The sequence below is a fragment of the Poecilia formosa genome, unplaced genomic scaffold (genome assembly GCF_000485575.1).
Source record: "Poecilia formosa unplaced genomic scaffold, Poecilia_formosa-5.1.2 Scaffold120, whole genome shotgun sequence".
Classification (NCBI taxonomy): domain Eukaryota; kingdom Metazoa; phylum Chordata; class Actinopteri; order Cyprinodontiformes; family Poeciliidae; genus Poecilia; species Poecilia formosa.
In genome coordinates this window covers 1,226,510-1,246,343 of record NW_006800059.1, presented here as the reverse complement: position 1 = coordinate 1,246,343, position 19,834 = coordinate 1,226,510, and the positions used below count along the sequence as shown (strand labels likewise).

The 19,834-nt window shown below is 38.1% G+C and overlaps 1 protein-coding gene across 2 annotated transcripts in view; it reads right to left on the bottom strand.

The window, feature by feature from the left end:
• Positions 1-243: 243 nt before the first annotated feature.
• pacsin1a (protein kinase C and casein kinase substrate in neurons 1a) overlaps positions 244-19,834 on the bottom strand; it is a 38,156-nt gene continuing 18,565 nt past the window's right edge. Inside the window, exons 1-10 of one of the 2 annotated variants that reach the window (XM_007560804.2) lie at positions 18,375-18,580; positions 13,748-13,877; positions 9,746-9,902; positions 8,866-9,101; positions 8,474-8,629; positions 7,619-7,794; positions 5,453-5,573; positions 5,263-5,369; positions 4,841-5,037; positions 244-3,710 (exon numbers count right to left, since the gene is read on the bottom strand). In XM_007560804.2, coding sequence (XP_007560866.1) covers positions 3,601-3,710; positions 4,841-5,037; positions 5,263-5,369; positions 5,453-5,573; positions 7,619-7,794; positions 8,474-8,629; positions 8,866-9,101; positions 9,746-9,902; positions 13,748-13,807 — 1,320 coding nt within the window. In that variant the 5' untranslated portion in view covers positions 13,808-13,877; positions 18,375-18,580 and the 3' untranslated portion in view covers positions 244-3,600. Of the gene's footprint in view, positions 3,711-4,840; positions 5,038-5,262; positions 5,370-5,452; positions 5,574-7,618; positions 7,795-8,473; positions 8,630-8,865; positions 9,102-9,745; positions 9,903-13,747; positions 13,878-18,374; positions 18,581-19,834 lie in introns of those variants that run through there. The other variant, XM_007560803.2, reaches the window with a different exon arrangement.

Below are 19,834 nucleotides of genomic sequence, written 5' to 3'. Positions count from 1 at the left end.
TTGTCACTTTAAATTAGATTTCCTTTTTTAAATGGATGAGCACACTTTTTTTTTTATCCATGAAAATATTGTAAATAAAGGTTTTCACTACATAATTAATGTTTTATATGTCCATCTTTATATCTCTCTGCAGGCTCTCTAATATAATAAGAGGTTTCTCCTTCACAGAGGAAACAAGAAATAAGATCTAAATAAAATAACACGCGGACTCCATAGAAAAACAAACACACACACACACAGATGGAACGTTTTGGGGTTTTTTTCAACAAACTTCTTTCCCTCCCAAATCAATATCTCAATATTGACACCATCACAGCAAATTTGATTGGACTTCTTTCTTCTTCTTTTTACCACTATAGTCATTATTATCTGTGATCATAATCACTTTTATGCATATTTAAATGAACTTCTTGTTACATCAAGATGAACAGGCACTACACCAGTTAGGAGATAAAAGTACATCACTAACTATGAACATACATCTTCTATACTGCTAATATGGGGTTTTTCACATTGTGAGCTGCAGCCCCCTGTGTGCATAAGGAAAAAAGATCAACATAAAAAAAAAAAAAAAAAGCATTTACAAGTACACCTTTTTTACTGTCTCAACATAGTTAGGTCTCATTTTCAACTCAACACAGTTGTACAGTTACAATAGAATATAATCTTTAAATTACATCATCATGTACAAATCTTGACAGCGTGGGATAACATCACGCTTTTATGATACACTGACAGTTTCATTGCAATAAAATTCATACGATATGGTACCTATTACTTAACACGTTTTTCCATTGCTGTCATTTAATGAAACACATTTACATGTATAACACTACATTTTTTTTCTTAATAGTCAATCACTTGCATTTTTTTTTCTTTTTTTTTTTACTTTTTTTTTTGCTTGTTTTGTTACAACTTTGTATAACATTTACACGACTCATACACACTGGATGATACGGATGTTTTACCCCAAAAGTATTCACCTGGTATTATAGATAAGGAGTCTGAACTTGCAGATAATGTGTATATCATCAGTCTACCACCTGTGTTGTTGCATGTTTGTGTATTGCGTGTGAGCATTGAGAAAGTGGGAGAGTTTAGCAACAGGAGTCTTTTTTTTTTTTCCCTGCTGGACACGCTTGCACTCTAATACGCACCTTGTGAGCTGGTGATGTGTTTTGTCCTCGTGCGTGAGACCTTTCCCCAAATCCAGAGCTGAACAAGTCCAGTCATTTTTTATTTTTATCACTATGGTCTCAAAAACACTTCATCTAAACTGAGCTGTAGGTGCAACCCGGAAGTACACAACCTACTAATCAGCATTTGATAAATATAATGTAATCATAGTAATAAAAGTAATTATAGAAAATATGATAAAATGCTGTTCCTTGCATAAGTATTCATACCCCTTGAACATGTTCGACCACAAACAATGTAACACATCAGTACTCAGTCCCTGCTTTGGTCAGATGAGACCAGAATTGAACTTCAGGACTTTCCACATCTATATGCTACTCCTGATTTTCTTCAGCAAGAGCAAAGAAGCAGGAGTGAACTGAGAGAAAATACAAGAGAAAACTGGACGGAAAACCCTTCAGAGGCTGCAGAAGACTTAAAAGTAGGGTGGTAGTTCACCTTCCAGTAGGATAGCACTATATATATATATATATATATATATACAGCCACATATGTGGATATTGAAATGTTAGAATGGCATAATCAGATTTCAGAACTAAATTCAGTTGAGAATCTGTGTGCAAGGTTTAAATATTGCTATTTCTAGCTACTTTGCAAAGAGGAATAGGCAACAAACTGCAAATGTCACAACAAGAGAAATGCTCCCAAAAACACGTAGCTGTAGCTGCAAAATTGGTGCTTTAAATTATGTCTCTGGGGGGAGAATACAATGTTCACACAACATGTACATGCATACATCGATTCTCATTTGTCATTTCCCCCCTCCACCCCCAAATTGCCTTTTTTCTTCTTCTGAACTCCTTGGTGTTGGTTTTTACTTCACAAAATATGTTGAAGCATCTGGTCACAAAACATGGACAAAAGTTCAAGTGGTATGAATACTTTAACTAGGCACTGTAATTCCTTGAAAGTAAAATGAAGATTAAAAGCAACCATGTACTCCACTGAGTCAGAGGTTATCTTTGCATGACATGTTACTGGCTCACTGAGCAGATTTTGCAGACAAAAGGGAATCCGGTTGGGCAGGGAAGCAAAAAAAAAACTAATTTAGTGAATCCATTTCATGAGATATGTGTAATTAGTGTGTGGAGTGATAAGTGATGGATCATTCTTTGGCTCAGTTGGGGGAAGGGCCACATAACTACTGCTTTATGCCAGTGAAAATATTTAGACATCTTACCCTCTTTAAAGCCCAATCACAAGTACATTCATGTCCTGCTGGAAAGGGGTCAATCTTTAGACGAACCACTGTTGCACAGATATCCACTGACATGCATCCACACGCCCCTTGCTCTGGAAAAAGAGTCCCAGGCACATGTATTGTTCAAGACATCTTTCCTATAACGCAGTCTCAAGCTCGAGATGAGTCGATCCAACTCCGCTCTGAAGTAATGCTCGTATGTCTCGTTAGCACAGTTTGATTAAAGTGAACCCTGATTTGCTGAAGCGCGGATGGAAGCTTCTGCAAAAAAAAAAAAACAACAACAAAAAAACAAAAACAAAACTGTAAATCCTTTCCATGGATTTGCATGAGGATGGCGTGGTCAAAGGATTTACGGGACAAAAACGAAAAAGGTCAAAAACAAAGCGAATGTGAGGTCAGTTCATCGAGAAGCCTTCTCTTGTGAACCCGGGAGCACATGCATGTCCAGAAGCATGTAATGCTGCATTTTGTAGTCGAAGTGTTGCATCAGAATGTAGCCGTAGCGAGGCTGCAGGGACTTGGGGGGTGGGGAAGAAGGGGGGATGTAACTCGTTGCATAGCACATGCTGCTATGCAATGTTCAGAAACAGTTTGAGACACATAGCACTGCACACACTGGAACGGAGGCCGGACGGGATTCGAAAGGAAAAAAGGAAACAAAAAGGATACTGTCTGTGGTACTGTTAACACTACACAGCATTCCTGTTGTAAGAATGACATACACGGCATTAAAAATGCTACACAAAATGGCATCACACCGTATGTACACAATGCAGGTTAGAGAAGCTCGTCTTTGTTAAATGAGTAAAACATAATATCTGCCCTTCAGGAAAACACACCGCGGTACACTGTGAGTTAATAATAAGCTGCATTGTTTAATATTAAACACAGCCACACAGAGAAGCAATGTGTTCCTGCACTGTCTTCATGTTTTAGTTGAGTGTGTCTACAATAGCACAACTGCTGCTTTTTTTTTTTTTTTTTTTTGAATGTGTAACTTCGCCCACCCCAAACGCTGGATAAAATATACTACACTGATATAGTGTCATTTTAGGTTACTAAGTTTTAGTTAGGCAAGACAGCTTGGCGCATCTGTTGGGCAAAGGATGTGTTGCTCTTAAGTCTCTGGCTATGTGCGGTGCAGTTGGACGGGACGGTTCAAGCTGCCTCCAGCGGCATGTCTCTGTCCGCTCATGTGACTAGATTGGCTCCACGTAATTGGCCGGGTACAGTCCCTCCTGGCCGCTGTCCAAACGACCTCTACACCAGCCTTGCTCGTCTTCGTCCTCTGTCTTGGTGAATTCGTCACCTGTGAAGGAAATAAAAAATAAAATAAAAAATTCCATCAAGACAAATGACACAAATGGTTCTGATGTGAACGGGACATATTTCCATGTGAACTATCCACAAATCATTTTTTTTTAAAAGAACAGCTCAAACAATACGAATTTGTTTAGCTTTTAAGGAAACATTAAAATTCACACTCCTTCAACTTTGCCCTATGTTTTATCACAATACAACAAAAAGTTTGTATTTTCTTCTTTTTTGTGTATGTGGAACATCACAAAATGCTAAATACTTTGCAAGGAACTGCATCCCCCAGCTTGCGCTACTCAGCGGAAGATTTTTGCTTTGAAATGACCAGGATACTTTATCCTTGCACTCTGTAAATCTAGTGAGATTCAATTCATTTAATTTTAATTGCTTATGCTTTTCATAATTGTGTTGAAGTTTCCTTGTTTTGTTTTGCGTTCATTTTGTATTTATTGACACAATTTGCATAATTAAGTCTATTTAACCTTGCTTGGTTTTTAATAGGACAAATTGAGCATTCTCCAGGGACAAACAACATTTTAGCTAATTCCAGCACATCTACAGAAATGTCAGCTGATGTGCGTTTTCCACACCAAATACAATTAAAAAGGGACAACAAAAGGAACTAGATGAGAATTTCCTCTTTTTTTTTTTACTTTAAAGCTTTCAGTGTTACAATCATTGGAAAAGGAGACACGTTTCATATAACATGAACCTCCAAACTGGGTTTAGTTATGGACAAACATGTTGCTTTTTTCTTTAAATGTGTCTATAATGTATATGTCTATAACATGTATAACTGTGTGGCTAAAACTTGAAAAAGCAAAAGAAAAAAATCAAGACAAAAATTCACAGCTGATGTTACAGCTACTGTAATTCTCTTTAAATTACTATTTGTGATCGTGCAGGAACCTCTGAGCCATTTTTTGGACCATTGCTCAAGCAGCTTGAGTTAATTGATAGCAAACGCCTGTAATTTGTTCCCAAGCGTAGCTATTATTCCTAATCCCTGTTATTTCTTGTAGAGGAAGGAGGCTTTAGAACAGAAAAGGAAACAGTAGTTTTTGTTTTTTAACCATAGCTTTCCATCACGTCCATATTCACCTGGTGGGCTCAAATAATTACCTGCTTTGAAGGTGAGCTCATCCTGCTCCTGGCCATCATAGTCATAGAGGGCGCGAACACGGACGCCTTTCCCAGTGCTGGAATCGTCTTCAAACGAATTCCTGTTTCCACCGTTTTCGTTGCCAGAGTACGCAGTGGGCTGCTCGTCGTCGGACCACTCGGCCGAAAAAGCTTGGTTCTTGTCATAGCTGCTCACGCTAAAAAAAAAAAAAAGGGGGAGGGGGGAAATGTTGGGTTAAATTTGAAATAAAACTCGTATCCTTTCAGTTGGTCGACTTTTTTTATTTACGGAAAAGAAAAAGAAAAGAAAATTACATAAAATGTTGCTCAGTGTTATTTAAGATGAAACTTAAATAATAATTTTAGAACCGCTCCCAAAATGAAATGGTTTCAATAAGAAAATGTAAATGCCTTCAACTGACCTGCTACGGTCACTAGGGGGAGCCACATGGTCAGTGCTTGGAGTGGGTGGGGCTCCATCTGGTTTCTTCTTCTTTGGAGGAGCAGCTGCTTGGTCTGGGTTGTACTCCTGCACAAAAATATCAAAGCATACAAAATAAATCCAGGGAGCAGTTCTGGAAGCCTGTTTGGTCCAAACTGTGGATGTTTTACCTCGAACGCTGGCCAGTTCATGGGCATCCCTGGGCCATGATTATTGCTGAACCACCTCAGGTCTTCTTGTGTGCTTATGGCCTGAATCATGCGCTCCAGTTCTCTGTATATTGTGACATAGCTGAGGAGAGAAGAGCGGAACAAACTGTAACAATGGAGGGACCAGAAGGGACGAGAGGCTGCTGCCAAACTGGCACCGGGGCTCACACTGTGGCTCAGATTCCGGATTGAAAAAGATCCAAGGTTAGGGCATGAGTGGATTTTCTCTCTCTTAATTCTTTGTCAAAGCTTGGAACCCCCAACTGCTAAAGTATTTAGCCTAAATAACGGTTTTTGTGTATTCAATAAACTTTCCATGCAAAAATGTGACATGCAACGCTTGCAAAGCTATTCGTACGGCATTAACCTTTTCCCAGTTTGTGACGTCACAGCAACAAGCTTGAAAGTTTTCTACGATGGACCAACACAAAAGGACCGCATGTTTGTGAAGTGAAAGGCAAATGATGCATGTTTTGAAAAGTTAGACAATAAATTAGAATATTTATTCCGATCAGCCTCGATTGTCAGATTTAAAGGTACCTTTGAAAATAATAATAAGATATAAAACATATTTTTAAAAACCCAAAATTTGAAATGTGTTCTGAAAATAAATGAACTTTTTCATAATATTTCCATATTTAATTGAATGTCTCTGTATCTGTATTCAGTCCCCTCAAGTGAGGACTTTGAGGAACCTCTTGTTGCTGCGATTACAGCTGCAAATTGAATTAGATTTAAAACATCCTGATAAAAAGACACAGAAATAGTAAGACAAAAGGTGTCACATAATTTCGAATAGATGGTGCACGATTACACAGTCTTCTGAGATGCCAGTGAGATTGATGCAAAACAAACTTGGCAGGTTTGTTTAAAGAGCCTGTAAATCCCTTCGCCGTGGCTCCTGGCTTGTTTATTAGACGCAGCTTAAAAACAGGCCAGAATATGACAAGCATTCGTTCTGAACCAAATTCATTTTGTCAGATACGCCATTGAATGAATTTTCGGTTAATTAACGTTGTGAGGCTGAGTGCTAATGAGAAATACACAGCTGGTTGATACGCATGTTGAAATTAATCAGCTAGAAGTGAACTGTGCCGAATGTGACACAGGTCCAATCAAACTGATCAACTAAAATTTGTTTGTTGCTTGGATTGTTTTTTTTTTTTGTTTTTTGTTTTTTTTTAATCAAAACTATTAATGCATGGATGCACTCTGCATAGTTTAAATTTAATGTCCCATCTGGATATTTGCAGATTTATGTTTCAGAAATGCACTTGTGAACTTAGCTAGGGTTAACGTCATATTAATATTGGGCTTTAATGATTTCTTTAATCTATTCTCTTTTTAGTGTGAAATGGAGGTACATCAAACAATTTCAGTAATTTGTAAAAAAACAAAAACAAAAAAAAAAACCCAAGTTTGAATTTAGTGTTCATTTTTACCATCCTACAGGGATCAAAATTATAAATACAGGCTGAAATATAATAGGTGGTGATTAAAGCTTCAGAATGTCTTTTGACTTGGAGAATCATTTCAACTTCATATTTGAGATTGTGAACTCATCTACTAGTTTGTTTTTGTTAGTCAACTGTGGGACTGGTTTACTGCCAGTGCTACTGATGCAAAAATAGTTAGAAAATTTAAAAAGGATGCAAAGAAAACCTTCAACTTCAACTAAGATCAACAACTTGGACACATTTTGCTGTCCCCTTAATCAGGCTTTATATGTATTTTTGGCCTTTTGTGGATCAGGAAAAAAAAAATCCATGATACATTAAAACGTATGCACCTAGTTATGGTTTCTAAAAGTCAGTCAAGTTGTACATATAATGCAATAATTTTCTCCAGACAAAAGAGTGGTTTAAAAACAAGGCAAAAAAATAAATAGTTTTAGCACAGTAAACGGTTTTAGGCCAAACCAGGTTTTTAAAAGGTAACCATTTTTTAAAGTTCAGTCCCGGCTATGAGAGACAGCCTTCAGGTTGTCCAACCTTCAGGTAGACGGATCAGGATTTGGTCCCTTTTTTTGTTCCTTCGATCCTTTTGCAAGCAGGAATAAACACAACTTAAGCTAGTTGCAATGTCAGAATACAGAACATGTGACTTGTCTCTTTGATTTCGACTAACCTTTGGTTCTCAGTGAGGTTAAGATGGCGTTTTATGTCCAACAAGGCCTCCTTGAGGAAAGTTAGCCTCTTGACTTCATGCTGCTGGCACTGGTCAAACACCTGCTCCATGCACTCCATGTACTGAGGAGTGCACTTGCTTAGCTCCTCCAAAGACTTCTCATATTTCTCCTTAGCCTGAGAAAGAAGACAAAAAAATTATCTGAAGTGATATATCTAATGCGTATAATTCAGCTGAATTATATTGGACACGATGTGACAGTAGTTTTGAGGTGTTATAAAGGTAAAAGCTACATATTTGTTCTTTCTGTGAGGATCTTTAGTACAACGATTATGATCGGTGATCAGTTAGACTTGAAGGAGCTAAAGATCACAGGTCTTGCACAAAAACTTTGTGTTGTTTTGGACATGAATTTAATTTTTCACAACCATACAAAGCCTTTTTCAAAATCAGCTTAAAGGAGTCAAAGTGTCTGATATCAATGTTTTTTATCATCTGTTCTTAAATTTTCCCAAATTGGGGGGCGTACTTTATAATCTTCGATGAAATGTTTTCCAGTTAGTCAATGAAATAATTTGAAAATTACTTTTTGTATTTTACTCAGTTGATTTTTGTTTGCTTTTGCTAAACTGAAACTCCATATTCAAGTGTGAAAATTAAAAAAAAATAAAAACAGAAGGAATCTGTAAGTGAGCAACTACTACTTCACAGCATTTTAGCGACGATAAACAACATGCACTTGAATATTTCTGTGAAAATATATGTAAAAGACAAAAGTAAAAATCTCAGCAACAACAACCACTTTGTTTACTCTTTGCAGTCTGACCAAATTTAGTAAGACTTTGAGGTCTTTACTTTTTGCATGTCCTGTTTGCATTTATCCACTTTCTCGTGAAGTTTCTTCTGCTGGTCTGGTGTGACAGAAGCCTCCGTCTTGCCATTGGCCTCTCGGGCTGCAGCCAGCCTCTCCTCCTTGCAGGCCATATGGTACGTTTTCTTAGCTGCCTCCATCTGCATGTCCACACACAGGAACGGTGAAAGATTTAACAAAACATATACAGAAGAAGAAGAAGAAGAAGAAAAAAAAACTTCTTACCTTACAAGAGCAATTAGCACTTACTACCAGATACATCTGCTACACACTGAATTAACTCCATTCAAGTAAATACTTGGCCTTTATGAAACACAGCCTAAGACTTTCTTTACAAGCAAAGGTGATTCCTGAAGACATCCGTTTACTTCCTCACCTCTTTGAGCTTTTTGGCCCATGGTTTCTGAGCCTTTTTAAAGCCTTCCTCTGCCTCCTTGGCCTCCTTGAAGCCTCCAATCATTTGCTTATGATATGCCTCCTTCTGCCAGTTCTTCACTTTCTCAACGTCTTCGTTCAGCAGGTTGTTTTTCACGTCTTGGTGCAGTTCACTCACTTTCTCTGCCTCTGTCATAACCGCAAGCCAGGCTCTCTCCACGGAGCCGTACTGTGGACCTGAGAGTAGCACCAGTTGATTAATTTCAAATTAAAAATTTAGAGCAGAATGATTGTGTCAGTTATATCACAAATCAAACTTCGTTTAATTGAAATTTAATGAATTAATTTGTCCTTTTAAGCGACTACTTAGGGATTTCTGATGTGAGGTTCTGTTAAAAGGTTTGAAGTTTTATCTAACTCTCCTTCTGTCTCCGTTTAGAGTAGTTTGGCACAATGATAAAAGCTTTCCAAACTACTCATGAGAAACATTTTTGTCACGTTGTCTTTTTAAGAAAATGTAGCTGAAAATATTTAAAGCGATGCTCTGTTAGATGATCATATTTTGAAAGATGCTCACCTCAATTTATCTCGGAAATAAGCTTTGTTGAATGGAAATATTTCTCAGTTTAAATCGGCCAGGAATATGAATTATTTTGCGTTTAACTGTGTAATGCACATGTGAACAGATGCTACATAATCAACACAATGACTTGTATCACATAAATGACCAAATAATAAAATTGCTTATTTGTAGTAGTATTAGATGCATCCAGGAGCAACTAATCAGGATTTGAAGTCACCAAGCATTATCAACTGTACATAAAATATTACCTCGTCTCATCCTAGCTAATAGTTGTTTAATCTTAATAAAAAAGCAGAACCTTTTTCAATTAACTGTCTCCATCGCTTGGACCAGGCATTTAGCTGATCACCATAAGCTTTTTCTATCTTGGCACGTTCTTGCAGGCAACCCATAAGATCATTGCAGAGCCGATGGCCATCATCAAATCTTTTGACAGCACGTTTGTAGTTCCCCACCTGAGCACAGAGAGAGAGAGGGAATGATAGAGAGAAAAACAGAGAGAAAGAGAGATGAAAAAAAAATCATGTCCTATGAACTTTTTTGAATTTTGTTTGCATTTTACAAGACAAACCAACAAAAAATGCAAAATTATGGAGGTTTCACATGAAAAATAAGATCCAAAATGAATGACTTGCATTTGTTTTCAGCTCTGTATACTCTAATACCCCAAAATAAACAGCAACCAAAAGGGCAGCACAACTGAGATTAAAAGACTTAGATAAAAAAAATCCATAAGAAATAATTGTTTTTAATTTTATTTCTAATGGTTTCTTTTCAAAGTAAAGAAAATAAAGTCACAATTTTTCCATCAACTTTGCATGTATTAACATCTTGACCCTTAAGGGAGAAGCTGTCCTGCTAATTTGTTTCACTCCTCAGCTGGATGTGAGCAGCACTCAAATTAAATTATTCAAAATTAAAATAATCAATTGTATTTATTTCAGGTTCTGCCACCTTAAGTGGAACTCCCTTAAAAAGTAGGAGCCTGCTGGATGGCTCCTCCTCCTCGGTGCCTGCAGGGGGGAGTGGGCTCATGGTGCATGATGAAGGCAGGGTAATAGAGGAGGGAGGGGGGGATTTACTCGTGCCTGTGCATGTGGAGTTATGCAATGTCAAGGGCTTGTGTTTGCATGAGTACATGAGGGTGTGTGTGTGTGTGTGTGTGTGTGTGTGTGTGTGTGGCGGCTTTAATCCTCTTGAGTGGTATAATACACCCAGACAGATTCTCAGGAATGGATGACGAGGAAGAGACAGAAATACCACAGATATTCTCTCTCTCTCTCTCTCTCTCTCTCTCTCTCTCTCTCTCTCTCTCTCTCAGTGTGTATGATGTATAGGCTGGAGCTGGTACATAGTGTGTAGTGTCATTTTGGTACTGATCACAGAGAGTCGGTCTGAGACGCTTGCAGGCCACAACGACGCTCTGTGTTTTGGTCTGGACACTAGTTTGCATTTGTGTCTGGCTACTGTTTGAGATGAAAGCTGCAGGGAAACTGTGAGACAGGTGTGTAAACCGTGTGACTTTTGTCCAGTGTGACGGCTCGCCAAGTCACACCAACAACAACATGTAGGTGGTCCGGTTTTACACATGAAAACACGCCTGAGTGTTGGTCTTTGCAGCGAATTCCTCAGCCATGCTAAGTTTCTAAACAAGAGCTTCACTGACCAATAACAGATGTTAAAGCTTTTTATTTGCATTTTTACATCATAAGATGACCTTATCTGCGTCGCTAGAGCTCAGATGCTGCATGCAGGTGCATGTGGTGAAAGGCTGCTTCAGAGCGGCTGATGACTGAGACTCTTTGTCTGAGTCTCTGCGGCTAAGAGAGCCATGACACAAAGAAGCCTCTGTTCTCAGAGAATTCATTCTAACTAATTTGGAGGGTTTAATGCACACACACACACACATGCACACACACATCACATACTCTATCTTCACATATGCATGTCCCTATTCCTGTAGAGGATGCTAAATGTGAGCATATTTACGGTATCAATAAACATTAGCATCCAACTCATAGCTCACACCTTTATAAACCGCAATTACAGCCACATCATGATGATTTGTTGTTGCCCTAAAAAGGGACGTCAACAATGCAATGGTACAAACTTACACCCTCACATTGTAAGTAATGCATATACAAGTGCAAAAATAAAGTTTATGACTTTTGTAAGTATGGCCCTCTCACAGATTACAGATTTGCAAACTCCAAAATGTGAGAAAAAAAAAAAGAAAAGCAAAAAAAAATTGAGATCACGAAAAGTCAAAGAAAACGGTTTGAGATGAATTACGAGCCAGAAACGTTTTGGTGCAAAATGTGCCTCTCTCGCACAGCAAAAAAAAAAGCAACGGACCATGTCGCTGTGTTGGTCCCAGAGGCCACTGCTCAAACAACAAGATGAAAGCTTGGAAACAGACCTCAATTTCAGGAGGCAGATCATTTGCTCCGATGAAGCTAAAATTGAAACGTTTGCCATGACGACCATTATTGCATTTAATGGAAAAAGAGAGAAGTTTGCAAGCCAAACATCACCATTCCAACTGTGAAGGGTCCACAATCGTGTCTTATGGGTATTTTACTTCACAAAATAAATGGAATAAATGGCAAAAACATGTTTCCATTTGGAAGCAACATCTCAAGATGGGAAAGGAAGTTGAAGTTTATCCACAAATGAATGTCCCTGAAGCCAAATTACTGACAAAAACAGCATCAGGACAACAAAGTCAATGTTTTGAATCACCTGCTAACAGACCGTGACTTCAGTATCACAAAAATCTTTGTGGGCAGAGGAAAAAGGTGGTCAGCATGAATATTGTTGACATTCTCTGTGCTACTGTCTGCATTGTTTATTTTGAAATAAAATGGGGTTTCTATGAGTTTTCTGTTGTTACTGCTCTTTTGTATTCTGTTTAAAGTTGCCTTCCAGTCTTTAAATCAGAGACAACAGAATTGCCTTTAGATAAAAATGAAAAAAGAATATATGAAAAAAAAGAACGCTTTAAACTCAACAGTGTATATGTGCTATTTCTAAGCTTATTAATAATACATAAACAATGTTTTTTTTAATTATTATTTTGTTCTTGTTTTTTGGTGTATTTTTATTACCCCATGCGTGTAAAGAAATTTGACAAAGCCCAAACAGTTGGGGTTGAATTTAACAGTCTACCAGTGGAGACCAAAGGTATTTATTTTTCCTGTAGCTGGTGTAGAGACATTTATTTCTGTAGTGAAGTTGGCTCAGCAGGGACCGGCTCTGTTTTATAGAACCAGTCTCAAGAAGCCATTCAAGGAAACAGCAGACGGAAACCCCTGAGGTTGCTGTTTGTACACGTTATGAAAGAACTGAACACTTTACTCACTTTAAAACGTTTACAGTGTAGATCCTCCTGCGATTTTTTTTTTCAAGATATTCAACCCTAGGATGGCATTTCTGAGAAATACTACCTTCTTTCAAAGTTTGCAGACATGTGCTAATATGCTATTTGACACAGGAAGTGACAAATTATACAATAGCAGCTTTTATTCACTTCATAATAGAGTTTTGTTTTTTGAGGGCCTCTTTTAAAGCATATTCAGATTGCAACATTCATTACGTTGTCTATATTCAAACTAGAGTTGTGTGCTTGCAACATTTTGTGAACACATGTATTACAGTGGACAAGAAGAATAAGCTTACTGATGCTGATGTCAGTAGCATCAGTAAGGATGAGGCATAGCTGCACATAGTGAGAAATATCTACTAGATCCTAGGAATACTTTTGACAACTCAAATCTCTGGAATTAATAACGTAGAGACACTCGGCAGATCAAAATGTAAATATTGCCCCATCAAGCGGCCATACTTTGTCATCTCTGAGCTACCATGGTAGTAAACGGGTTCATTTCTGTTAATGACATCATTTAAGGCAATGAAAAAGTAATTTGTAATATCTCACGAATCTGCTGCTTATGAAGATATGAATATTATATTACTTTTCTGCCTGTAGATTAGCTGTCCTCAGTGATTCAGACTGTTGCAGCACACAGAAACAGCATGTTAGGCCACTTCATGTATGATTGTGCTCTCCTTATGCTGCACTCAAATCATCATTCTTGGTACTAAAGGGAAAAATAACATTTCAGCTAATCTTCTGTGTAAAAAACAACAACAAAAGAATCCTTCTAGGTATGCTTAATGACATTTTTTAACCATTTAAAAAGGATAACAAGTGACTTCTTGATATCAGGCAACCAATCAATACTTAACAGTGGGGGATTCACAAACGGCGTTGCAGGTTAAAAGTGCAGCAAACTTTTACCTCCCAGAAGCTGTCCATGGTGTCGTCAGCACCTGCAGATTCATCGTAGGAGCCAGACATTTTCCTGGATGTGGCAAAGCGCTCTAATGACTAAACCTGTCCTCAGCAGGAGAGCTGGGTTCCTCATGCACTGCAAGAGAGCAACAATAAAATTTTTTTTTAATAAATACGTGAGCAAAGCTGTATCACAAAATCACAGTCAACAGTTTTCTGCGGATCGGTTGTGTGGTCATTTCGACTTATAAATGGAGGGAAAGTTTCACTGTAGCGGTGGGGTGGGGTGAGGGGGTTCTCCTTGAGACATTCATAATAATTTGCTAAAAATAGTTTCCTCTACCAAGCACACAGTGCTGTGCCCTGAGGAACGTTAGGGGCCATCTTATAATGGTGTGTCCTACAAAAGACGTCAGAAATGGGAGAAGCTTTCGCTTAGCTCTGACCTAAAATCTTTCCACTGTAAATCTTTTGGCATACTTCTTTTTGAAAGAAAAAAATGGGCCCCAAACACAAAGAATACACAGGCACCGCAACCAGACACTTTTATAAATGCCCTGTGTCTGCAGATGCACACTGAAAACAGAAACGAGATCAGGACTCTATTTATACATGTCATTGTGTCTGTTGATTGTAATCACTAATTAGTTGGTTAATTCACATCAGCTCCTACTTCCTTAAGCTTTTAAGGTGATTTATATTTAGGTGTTTGACATTTATTTAATAACCAACCACCTTGTTTCCTGCTAAATTGGAACCGAGTTCTGTCCGAAGCCTAATCCATTTTGCTCCCCCGACTAACATTGTTGTCCTGACAGAGAGATATTCATTACCCTGTAACAAGCAGCACGACAATTAAATTTATAGAATAGCAGGTAACAATAATGAGTTTGTCTTAATGCTGCCCCTGCTAGAAATGCTTATAATTACAGTGGATTGTAAGGGAATGTAGGCATTATCTAAATGTTTCAACAGTGCAAATTAACTTCAACGCTAACACCACTTTAATTGAAATTATGAGGACTTTGACTAGACCCTGTCCAAGATGTGATTTGCTTAAGTATTCATCTTAAATGTAATCTAACAACAATTAGCTATGCTAAATCTTTTTTGCTGTTCATAATATTATGAGCAGAAACATGAGTTTCTTTGTGGAAAAAGAAAAATGCACAATGACATTTTAAAAGTAAAAAAAAAGAAAAAAGAATAAACAATAGGTTGCATTCAGTGGAGTCAGATATTCAATTTAGAATGTAATTCATATTATAACCAGCTCATAGTAGAAGTTGATTATAATCAACTTGTGTTGATTATCTGTGTTATTTTTGTTAATTAAATAAAGACAACACACAAACCGGAAAATGCTGAACAAATGAGATCAAACAGCAGTAATTCTTTTGTACATTTATAACCACTGGAGAAATCTGTACCAGCATTTGAACATTTAAAGACTTTTTTTTTCAGTTTGTCAGCTGCCTAACAAGATAAATTTTATTGTCCAAGTCCTGTTTTCTTAAATCTTAGATTTTATTGATAAATTACAAATGTAATGTAGCTGATGATGCAAGAACATCCCGCCCCCCAAAAAAACGTAAAGGCAAAAAAAAAAAAAAATCTCAAAATGAGGATTAGTCTTTTCTTCAACTCCATCAGGAAAATCTTCTCAATAGACTTTTTCACTTTCCTGCCCCAGCTCCTGTGGAGCTGCACAGCCAATGATGAATGGATGATGTAATTCTTTCTAAAACAGCTTCTTTACATGTCACACAGATTTCTCTAACTTGGGGAAAAAAATGTCATCAAGCTATAAATAAATATAATTACCACCTCCTACAATCTGAATAAAAAAACAGGTGAAAATTTAAAGTTTAAAACACAACAGAAATATTTATTCGCTGAAAACGTCTCATACATAAATGTGAATAAGAACATTTAAAGACGATGTCCAGATTTTGTCAGACCTGCGTCAGGTCTCTTTGAGTGCCAACGCACTTTGCTTCATCCGTCAACCTTTCTCCCGTTTTACGTACAAGTCCTTCCTGTAACACCCTTCATCCCTGGAGTGAGTCACCAAAAAAGCTGCTTCCCCTCATTTGGCTCGTTTGAACCAAACTTCCTTTGTGCGCAAATGACAACATAATTGTCCATGTAAGAAGAATTGAGCTTCAGATAACAGCGTGATGTCAACAGGGCAAGTATATTTAGCGGAAATTTGTGAAATCTGCACAGTATTTTTCGCAGGCTTCAAAACATCATCGCGGGAACATTTTGCACCCATTTGTGATTGTTTTAAGTTGCAGCAGCAGAGCGGGCAATGAAGTCCGCCTCAGTCGGGGGTTTCTACAGAACACTGATTTAGCAGAGCTGTGTTTTTATCATGCCCTTGGTTACTATCACCAGCACTCACACCAGCCTGTGAGCCTCTAATCATCCATGGCTTTTCTTCACTGGCTATCATCAAGAGTGCACTATGGGCTGGTTCAAATCACCACAGCAGCTTTTCATGACTCTGAGGTTTTACTGTGCGGGTATGAATCAGAACCAATTTGTGCTGTTCAGTTCACAGTGGAAGTGCCAGGAAAGGATTTTTATCATTTTCAGAGAAACTCTTTCATCCCTTTTCGGTCTTCCTTATTCTGCTTTACTCTCTTAGCTCGACTCTTAGCTCCCTGTAATGTCAGGAACGTTGTGTATCATCAAAACATCAGTGCAGGTAAAAAGTCCAGGGGCTATATAAGAACATTGTTTTTTTTTTTTTACACCCACACCAAATTCTTATGACTGAATGTGACAATGCAGTAAGGAGCCAACATACGTAGGCGTAAAACCACAGTGATTAGTATTGTAAGGAAAAAATATATGCAACTTAAAATACATATATGAACAATATAGAACTTTCTTTTTTCTTTTTTTCCAGAAATGTCATCAAATGAGTGTGTAAAATGTTCATTCAGAGTTCAGTATTTTGCATTAATTTAGTCTTATGCACTTAAATCTTGTGCTTTTAAGTTATGGTAATTTACAGACACAGACAAATTTGTTGTCGTCCTTAGTAAATATGTGTTTTAACCCTTAAAATAGCATCAGAGTGAGTTGTCTATTGCGGTAGTATAATTCCCCACAGACACTTTAAGAAAAATGCAACCTTGAAATTTAGCACAATTATTCACTGAGGGGAGAAAAAACAAAGCTCTCAATACCTCTGTGGTAAAAATACTTTGTGCAAACTCCTATTGCCAGCAGGACAACACCAACTCATATCAAATACAATCTCATAGAAATGAAGCATACAAAGAGAGAAATTTTGGATCATCCCTCCAGTCCAGAATCCTCGTATGATTTCCTCACACTGCATTTATGTCACGGGGCTGAGATCCCAACTAAAGAACGTTGATTTTGAGTCTGCCTACCAGTTCTCCTTTGTTGCCAAACAACACGGTCTTAGTCTTATCTGAGCAAAGCACATTTCAGTTAAAGTCTGAACATAGTTCAGCAACGTCTGCATGTTTACATTTGTGATTGCAGGACAGGATGCACCAATCCCTGTAAACTGATTGACATATACATGGTGCATGCATACATGGTTGTTATGGAGACTTCAAGACCCCCAAAGTTGCCGCTCTTTGCTGCAGTTCCCTAACAGCGTGGGGGAAGGGGAGAACCAGCAAATGTGCCTGCCAAATAAATGATGCAATCCAGCCTCATGCATCGAAAAAGTTAAGCAGGCGCAAAGTCTCAGGTCTTAATCCCGGCGGCTACCCTCCGAGGTTCATCTACTTGTCCATCAGCCAAGGCGTCCAATAAGCTCAAGCATTCGTGACAACAATACCTATTAACATCAAAGCCTGTTAGGCTCTGGCACAAAGCCTGAATCCAAATATAAGCTTTGTATGGGCTAAAATGCACACAATCCGGGCTGGTTAACACAATGCTGATGTTTGGAAAAGGAATTTTGAACACATTTCTTGCTTTTTGATGTTTCCACACACATTATCTAGCTGATTTAAGCTTGAATTAAAAAAAAAAAAAAGACATTTCTAGTTTTGCCTATGACACTTTACTGTTTGTGAGAATTTGTAAAGAGAGGACAAGTGGCTTCCTGTTTAAGGACAGCATGGCCTTGGCTTATCGAGCCAAGAGAAAAATACTTCACTGAAAAGTCACAGTTTTGGTATATTGTGGGAGGCTGCTGTGTGACCCAAGAGACAGAGGGGTTTATTTTGCTCTTATTGAGGTCAATACACCTCAATGGCTGTGAAAACACCTCACATTCCCCTAGACATTTCCTGGTGAGTGAAGAAGTCATCGTAAAAACAGAATACGACTTAGTAGTCCATTGGGAACTGTAAAAAAAAAAAAAAAAAAAAGACATTGCGCTTAATCCAGGTATGAAATATTTAAATAACAGCTGTTCTGGCCCAAAAAACATTTGGATCCTTCTAACAATCCACCCACTGTCCAAAATCCTTGCTGACAAAGCAATCCCTTTTGTAATCTTAAATCTTCTAAGTCTGCTAAGAGCCTGTTGTGAATGCAGAGGCTGTGTGGATGTTAAAAACACAGGAGAATTATCGGCTAAAATCAAACTTTTGCACATTTGACCACACTGAGTCTTTATTCTACATGTACTTACCACTGTTGGCTCCATTATTTAAAAAATAAATAAAGTAAATAAAATCCTCAAACAGCTTCCTCGAGGATGTAAAAATTAGCAATCCAACTCTCTCTTTTTGACTTCAAATTAATCTGATCATTTCTTCCCCCTCCAGTTTCAGTCTCTGTGGCCAAAGCAAACCTAGAGCGGACTTTAAGTCGGACCAAACCAGCATAACTCAGAGGCTGAGGGATAATCCTGCAGTGTGCCATTTGAATAGCTTTAGAGGGGGGAGGGAGTTTGCCTCAGAGAGGACCAAAGAAGCTGATAGGACAACTAAGGCAACGAGAGAAGAAATCTTGATATGAAGCTGCATCCGAGTTGGACTTCTATAGGATTTTATAACTCTTCCTTGCCGATGTCTGAAAACCAAACTATCCAAAAAAGATTTCCGAACCTGCAACGGAACAAGCGTGGAACCGTGAAACGCATCTCATCAGAGATACGCATTCAGTCTTTGGTCTTGGTGGCGTAAATGTCTTGCACTCAGAATGTCTAACATGCTCACAAGCCCTTTAAAGAACTGAATGGGAACCATAACACAACATGTAAGCTTGTTAGAGTAAGAAGATTTCAGTGAGATGAACTAACTTTGCACCTGTGCATCACTAAGCAAACTGTCTTCAGTCTGGCTGGACAACAGCAGGTCAAAAAGATAAAACTACTAGCTGATTAAAAAAAACAAACAAAAGATTTACATTGCATGAGAAAACATTGATGAAAGCAGCTTTGGATTTTAAACAGAAGATATAAAAATCTGTACACATGTGAGAACATAATAAATATTTCAGTTTTCCATCTTAAACACAAACTATCGTGTTTGTGTTTAACTGAAAGGTAAACTCTTAGAAACCTGCTGAAAGGGATGATTGAAAACTGCATTAAACTTCTATTAAATGTGCATCCCTGTAAATGAATTTCAGCATTGCTCTTTGGAAGGGGTCTGTTTTGTTGTTTTTCAGTTGAATAATGCAAAATATGTGTTGCAGAAGAGCAGAGAAAGCTTTGAAATGACTTATTTGGCTTTTTTGCATCGCAAAATGTTGCATTTTTACTACAGAATGTAGACTTTTTTTTTACACCCACTGTTAATTTTAGAAGAAATCTATTTGGATTAACATAGCTTGGTGTCCCCTGACATTGCCTGAAAAAAACCGTGGAGAAATGGAGATTTGCCAAAGAAAAAGTAAACAGGGGAGAGAATTTGGTGTGGCTGAGAGATGCTACTGCAAACTTGAGGCATGTTGTGGAGATGGACAAGGAGCCAGGATGTTCCTGAGTGCAATAAAGAGGCCCATTGGGCCAGAACAGCAGCTGAACACATCAGCACAAAGATGTGATTCATGCTTGGTGCCGAGCAGAATAGGGCGGCTGCTGGATGTTGCCAGGAGACAGAACTGCCTTGCGCAGACTTCACACACACACACACACACACACAC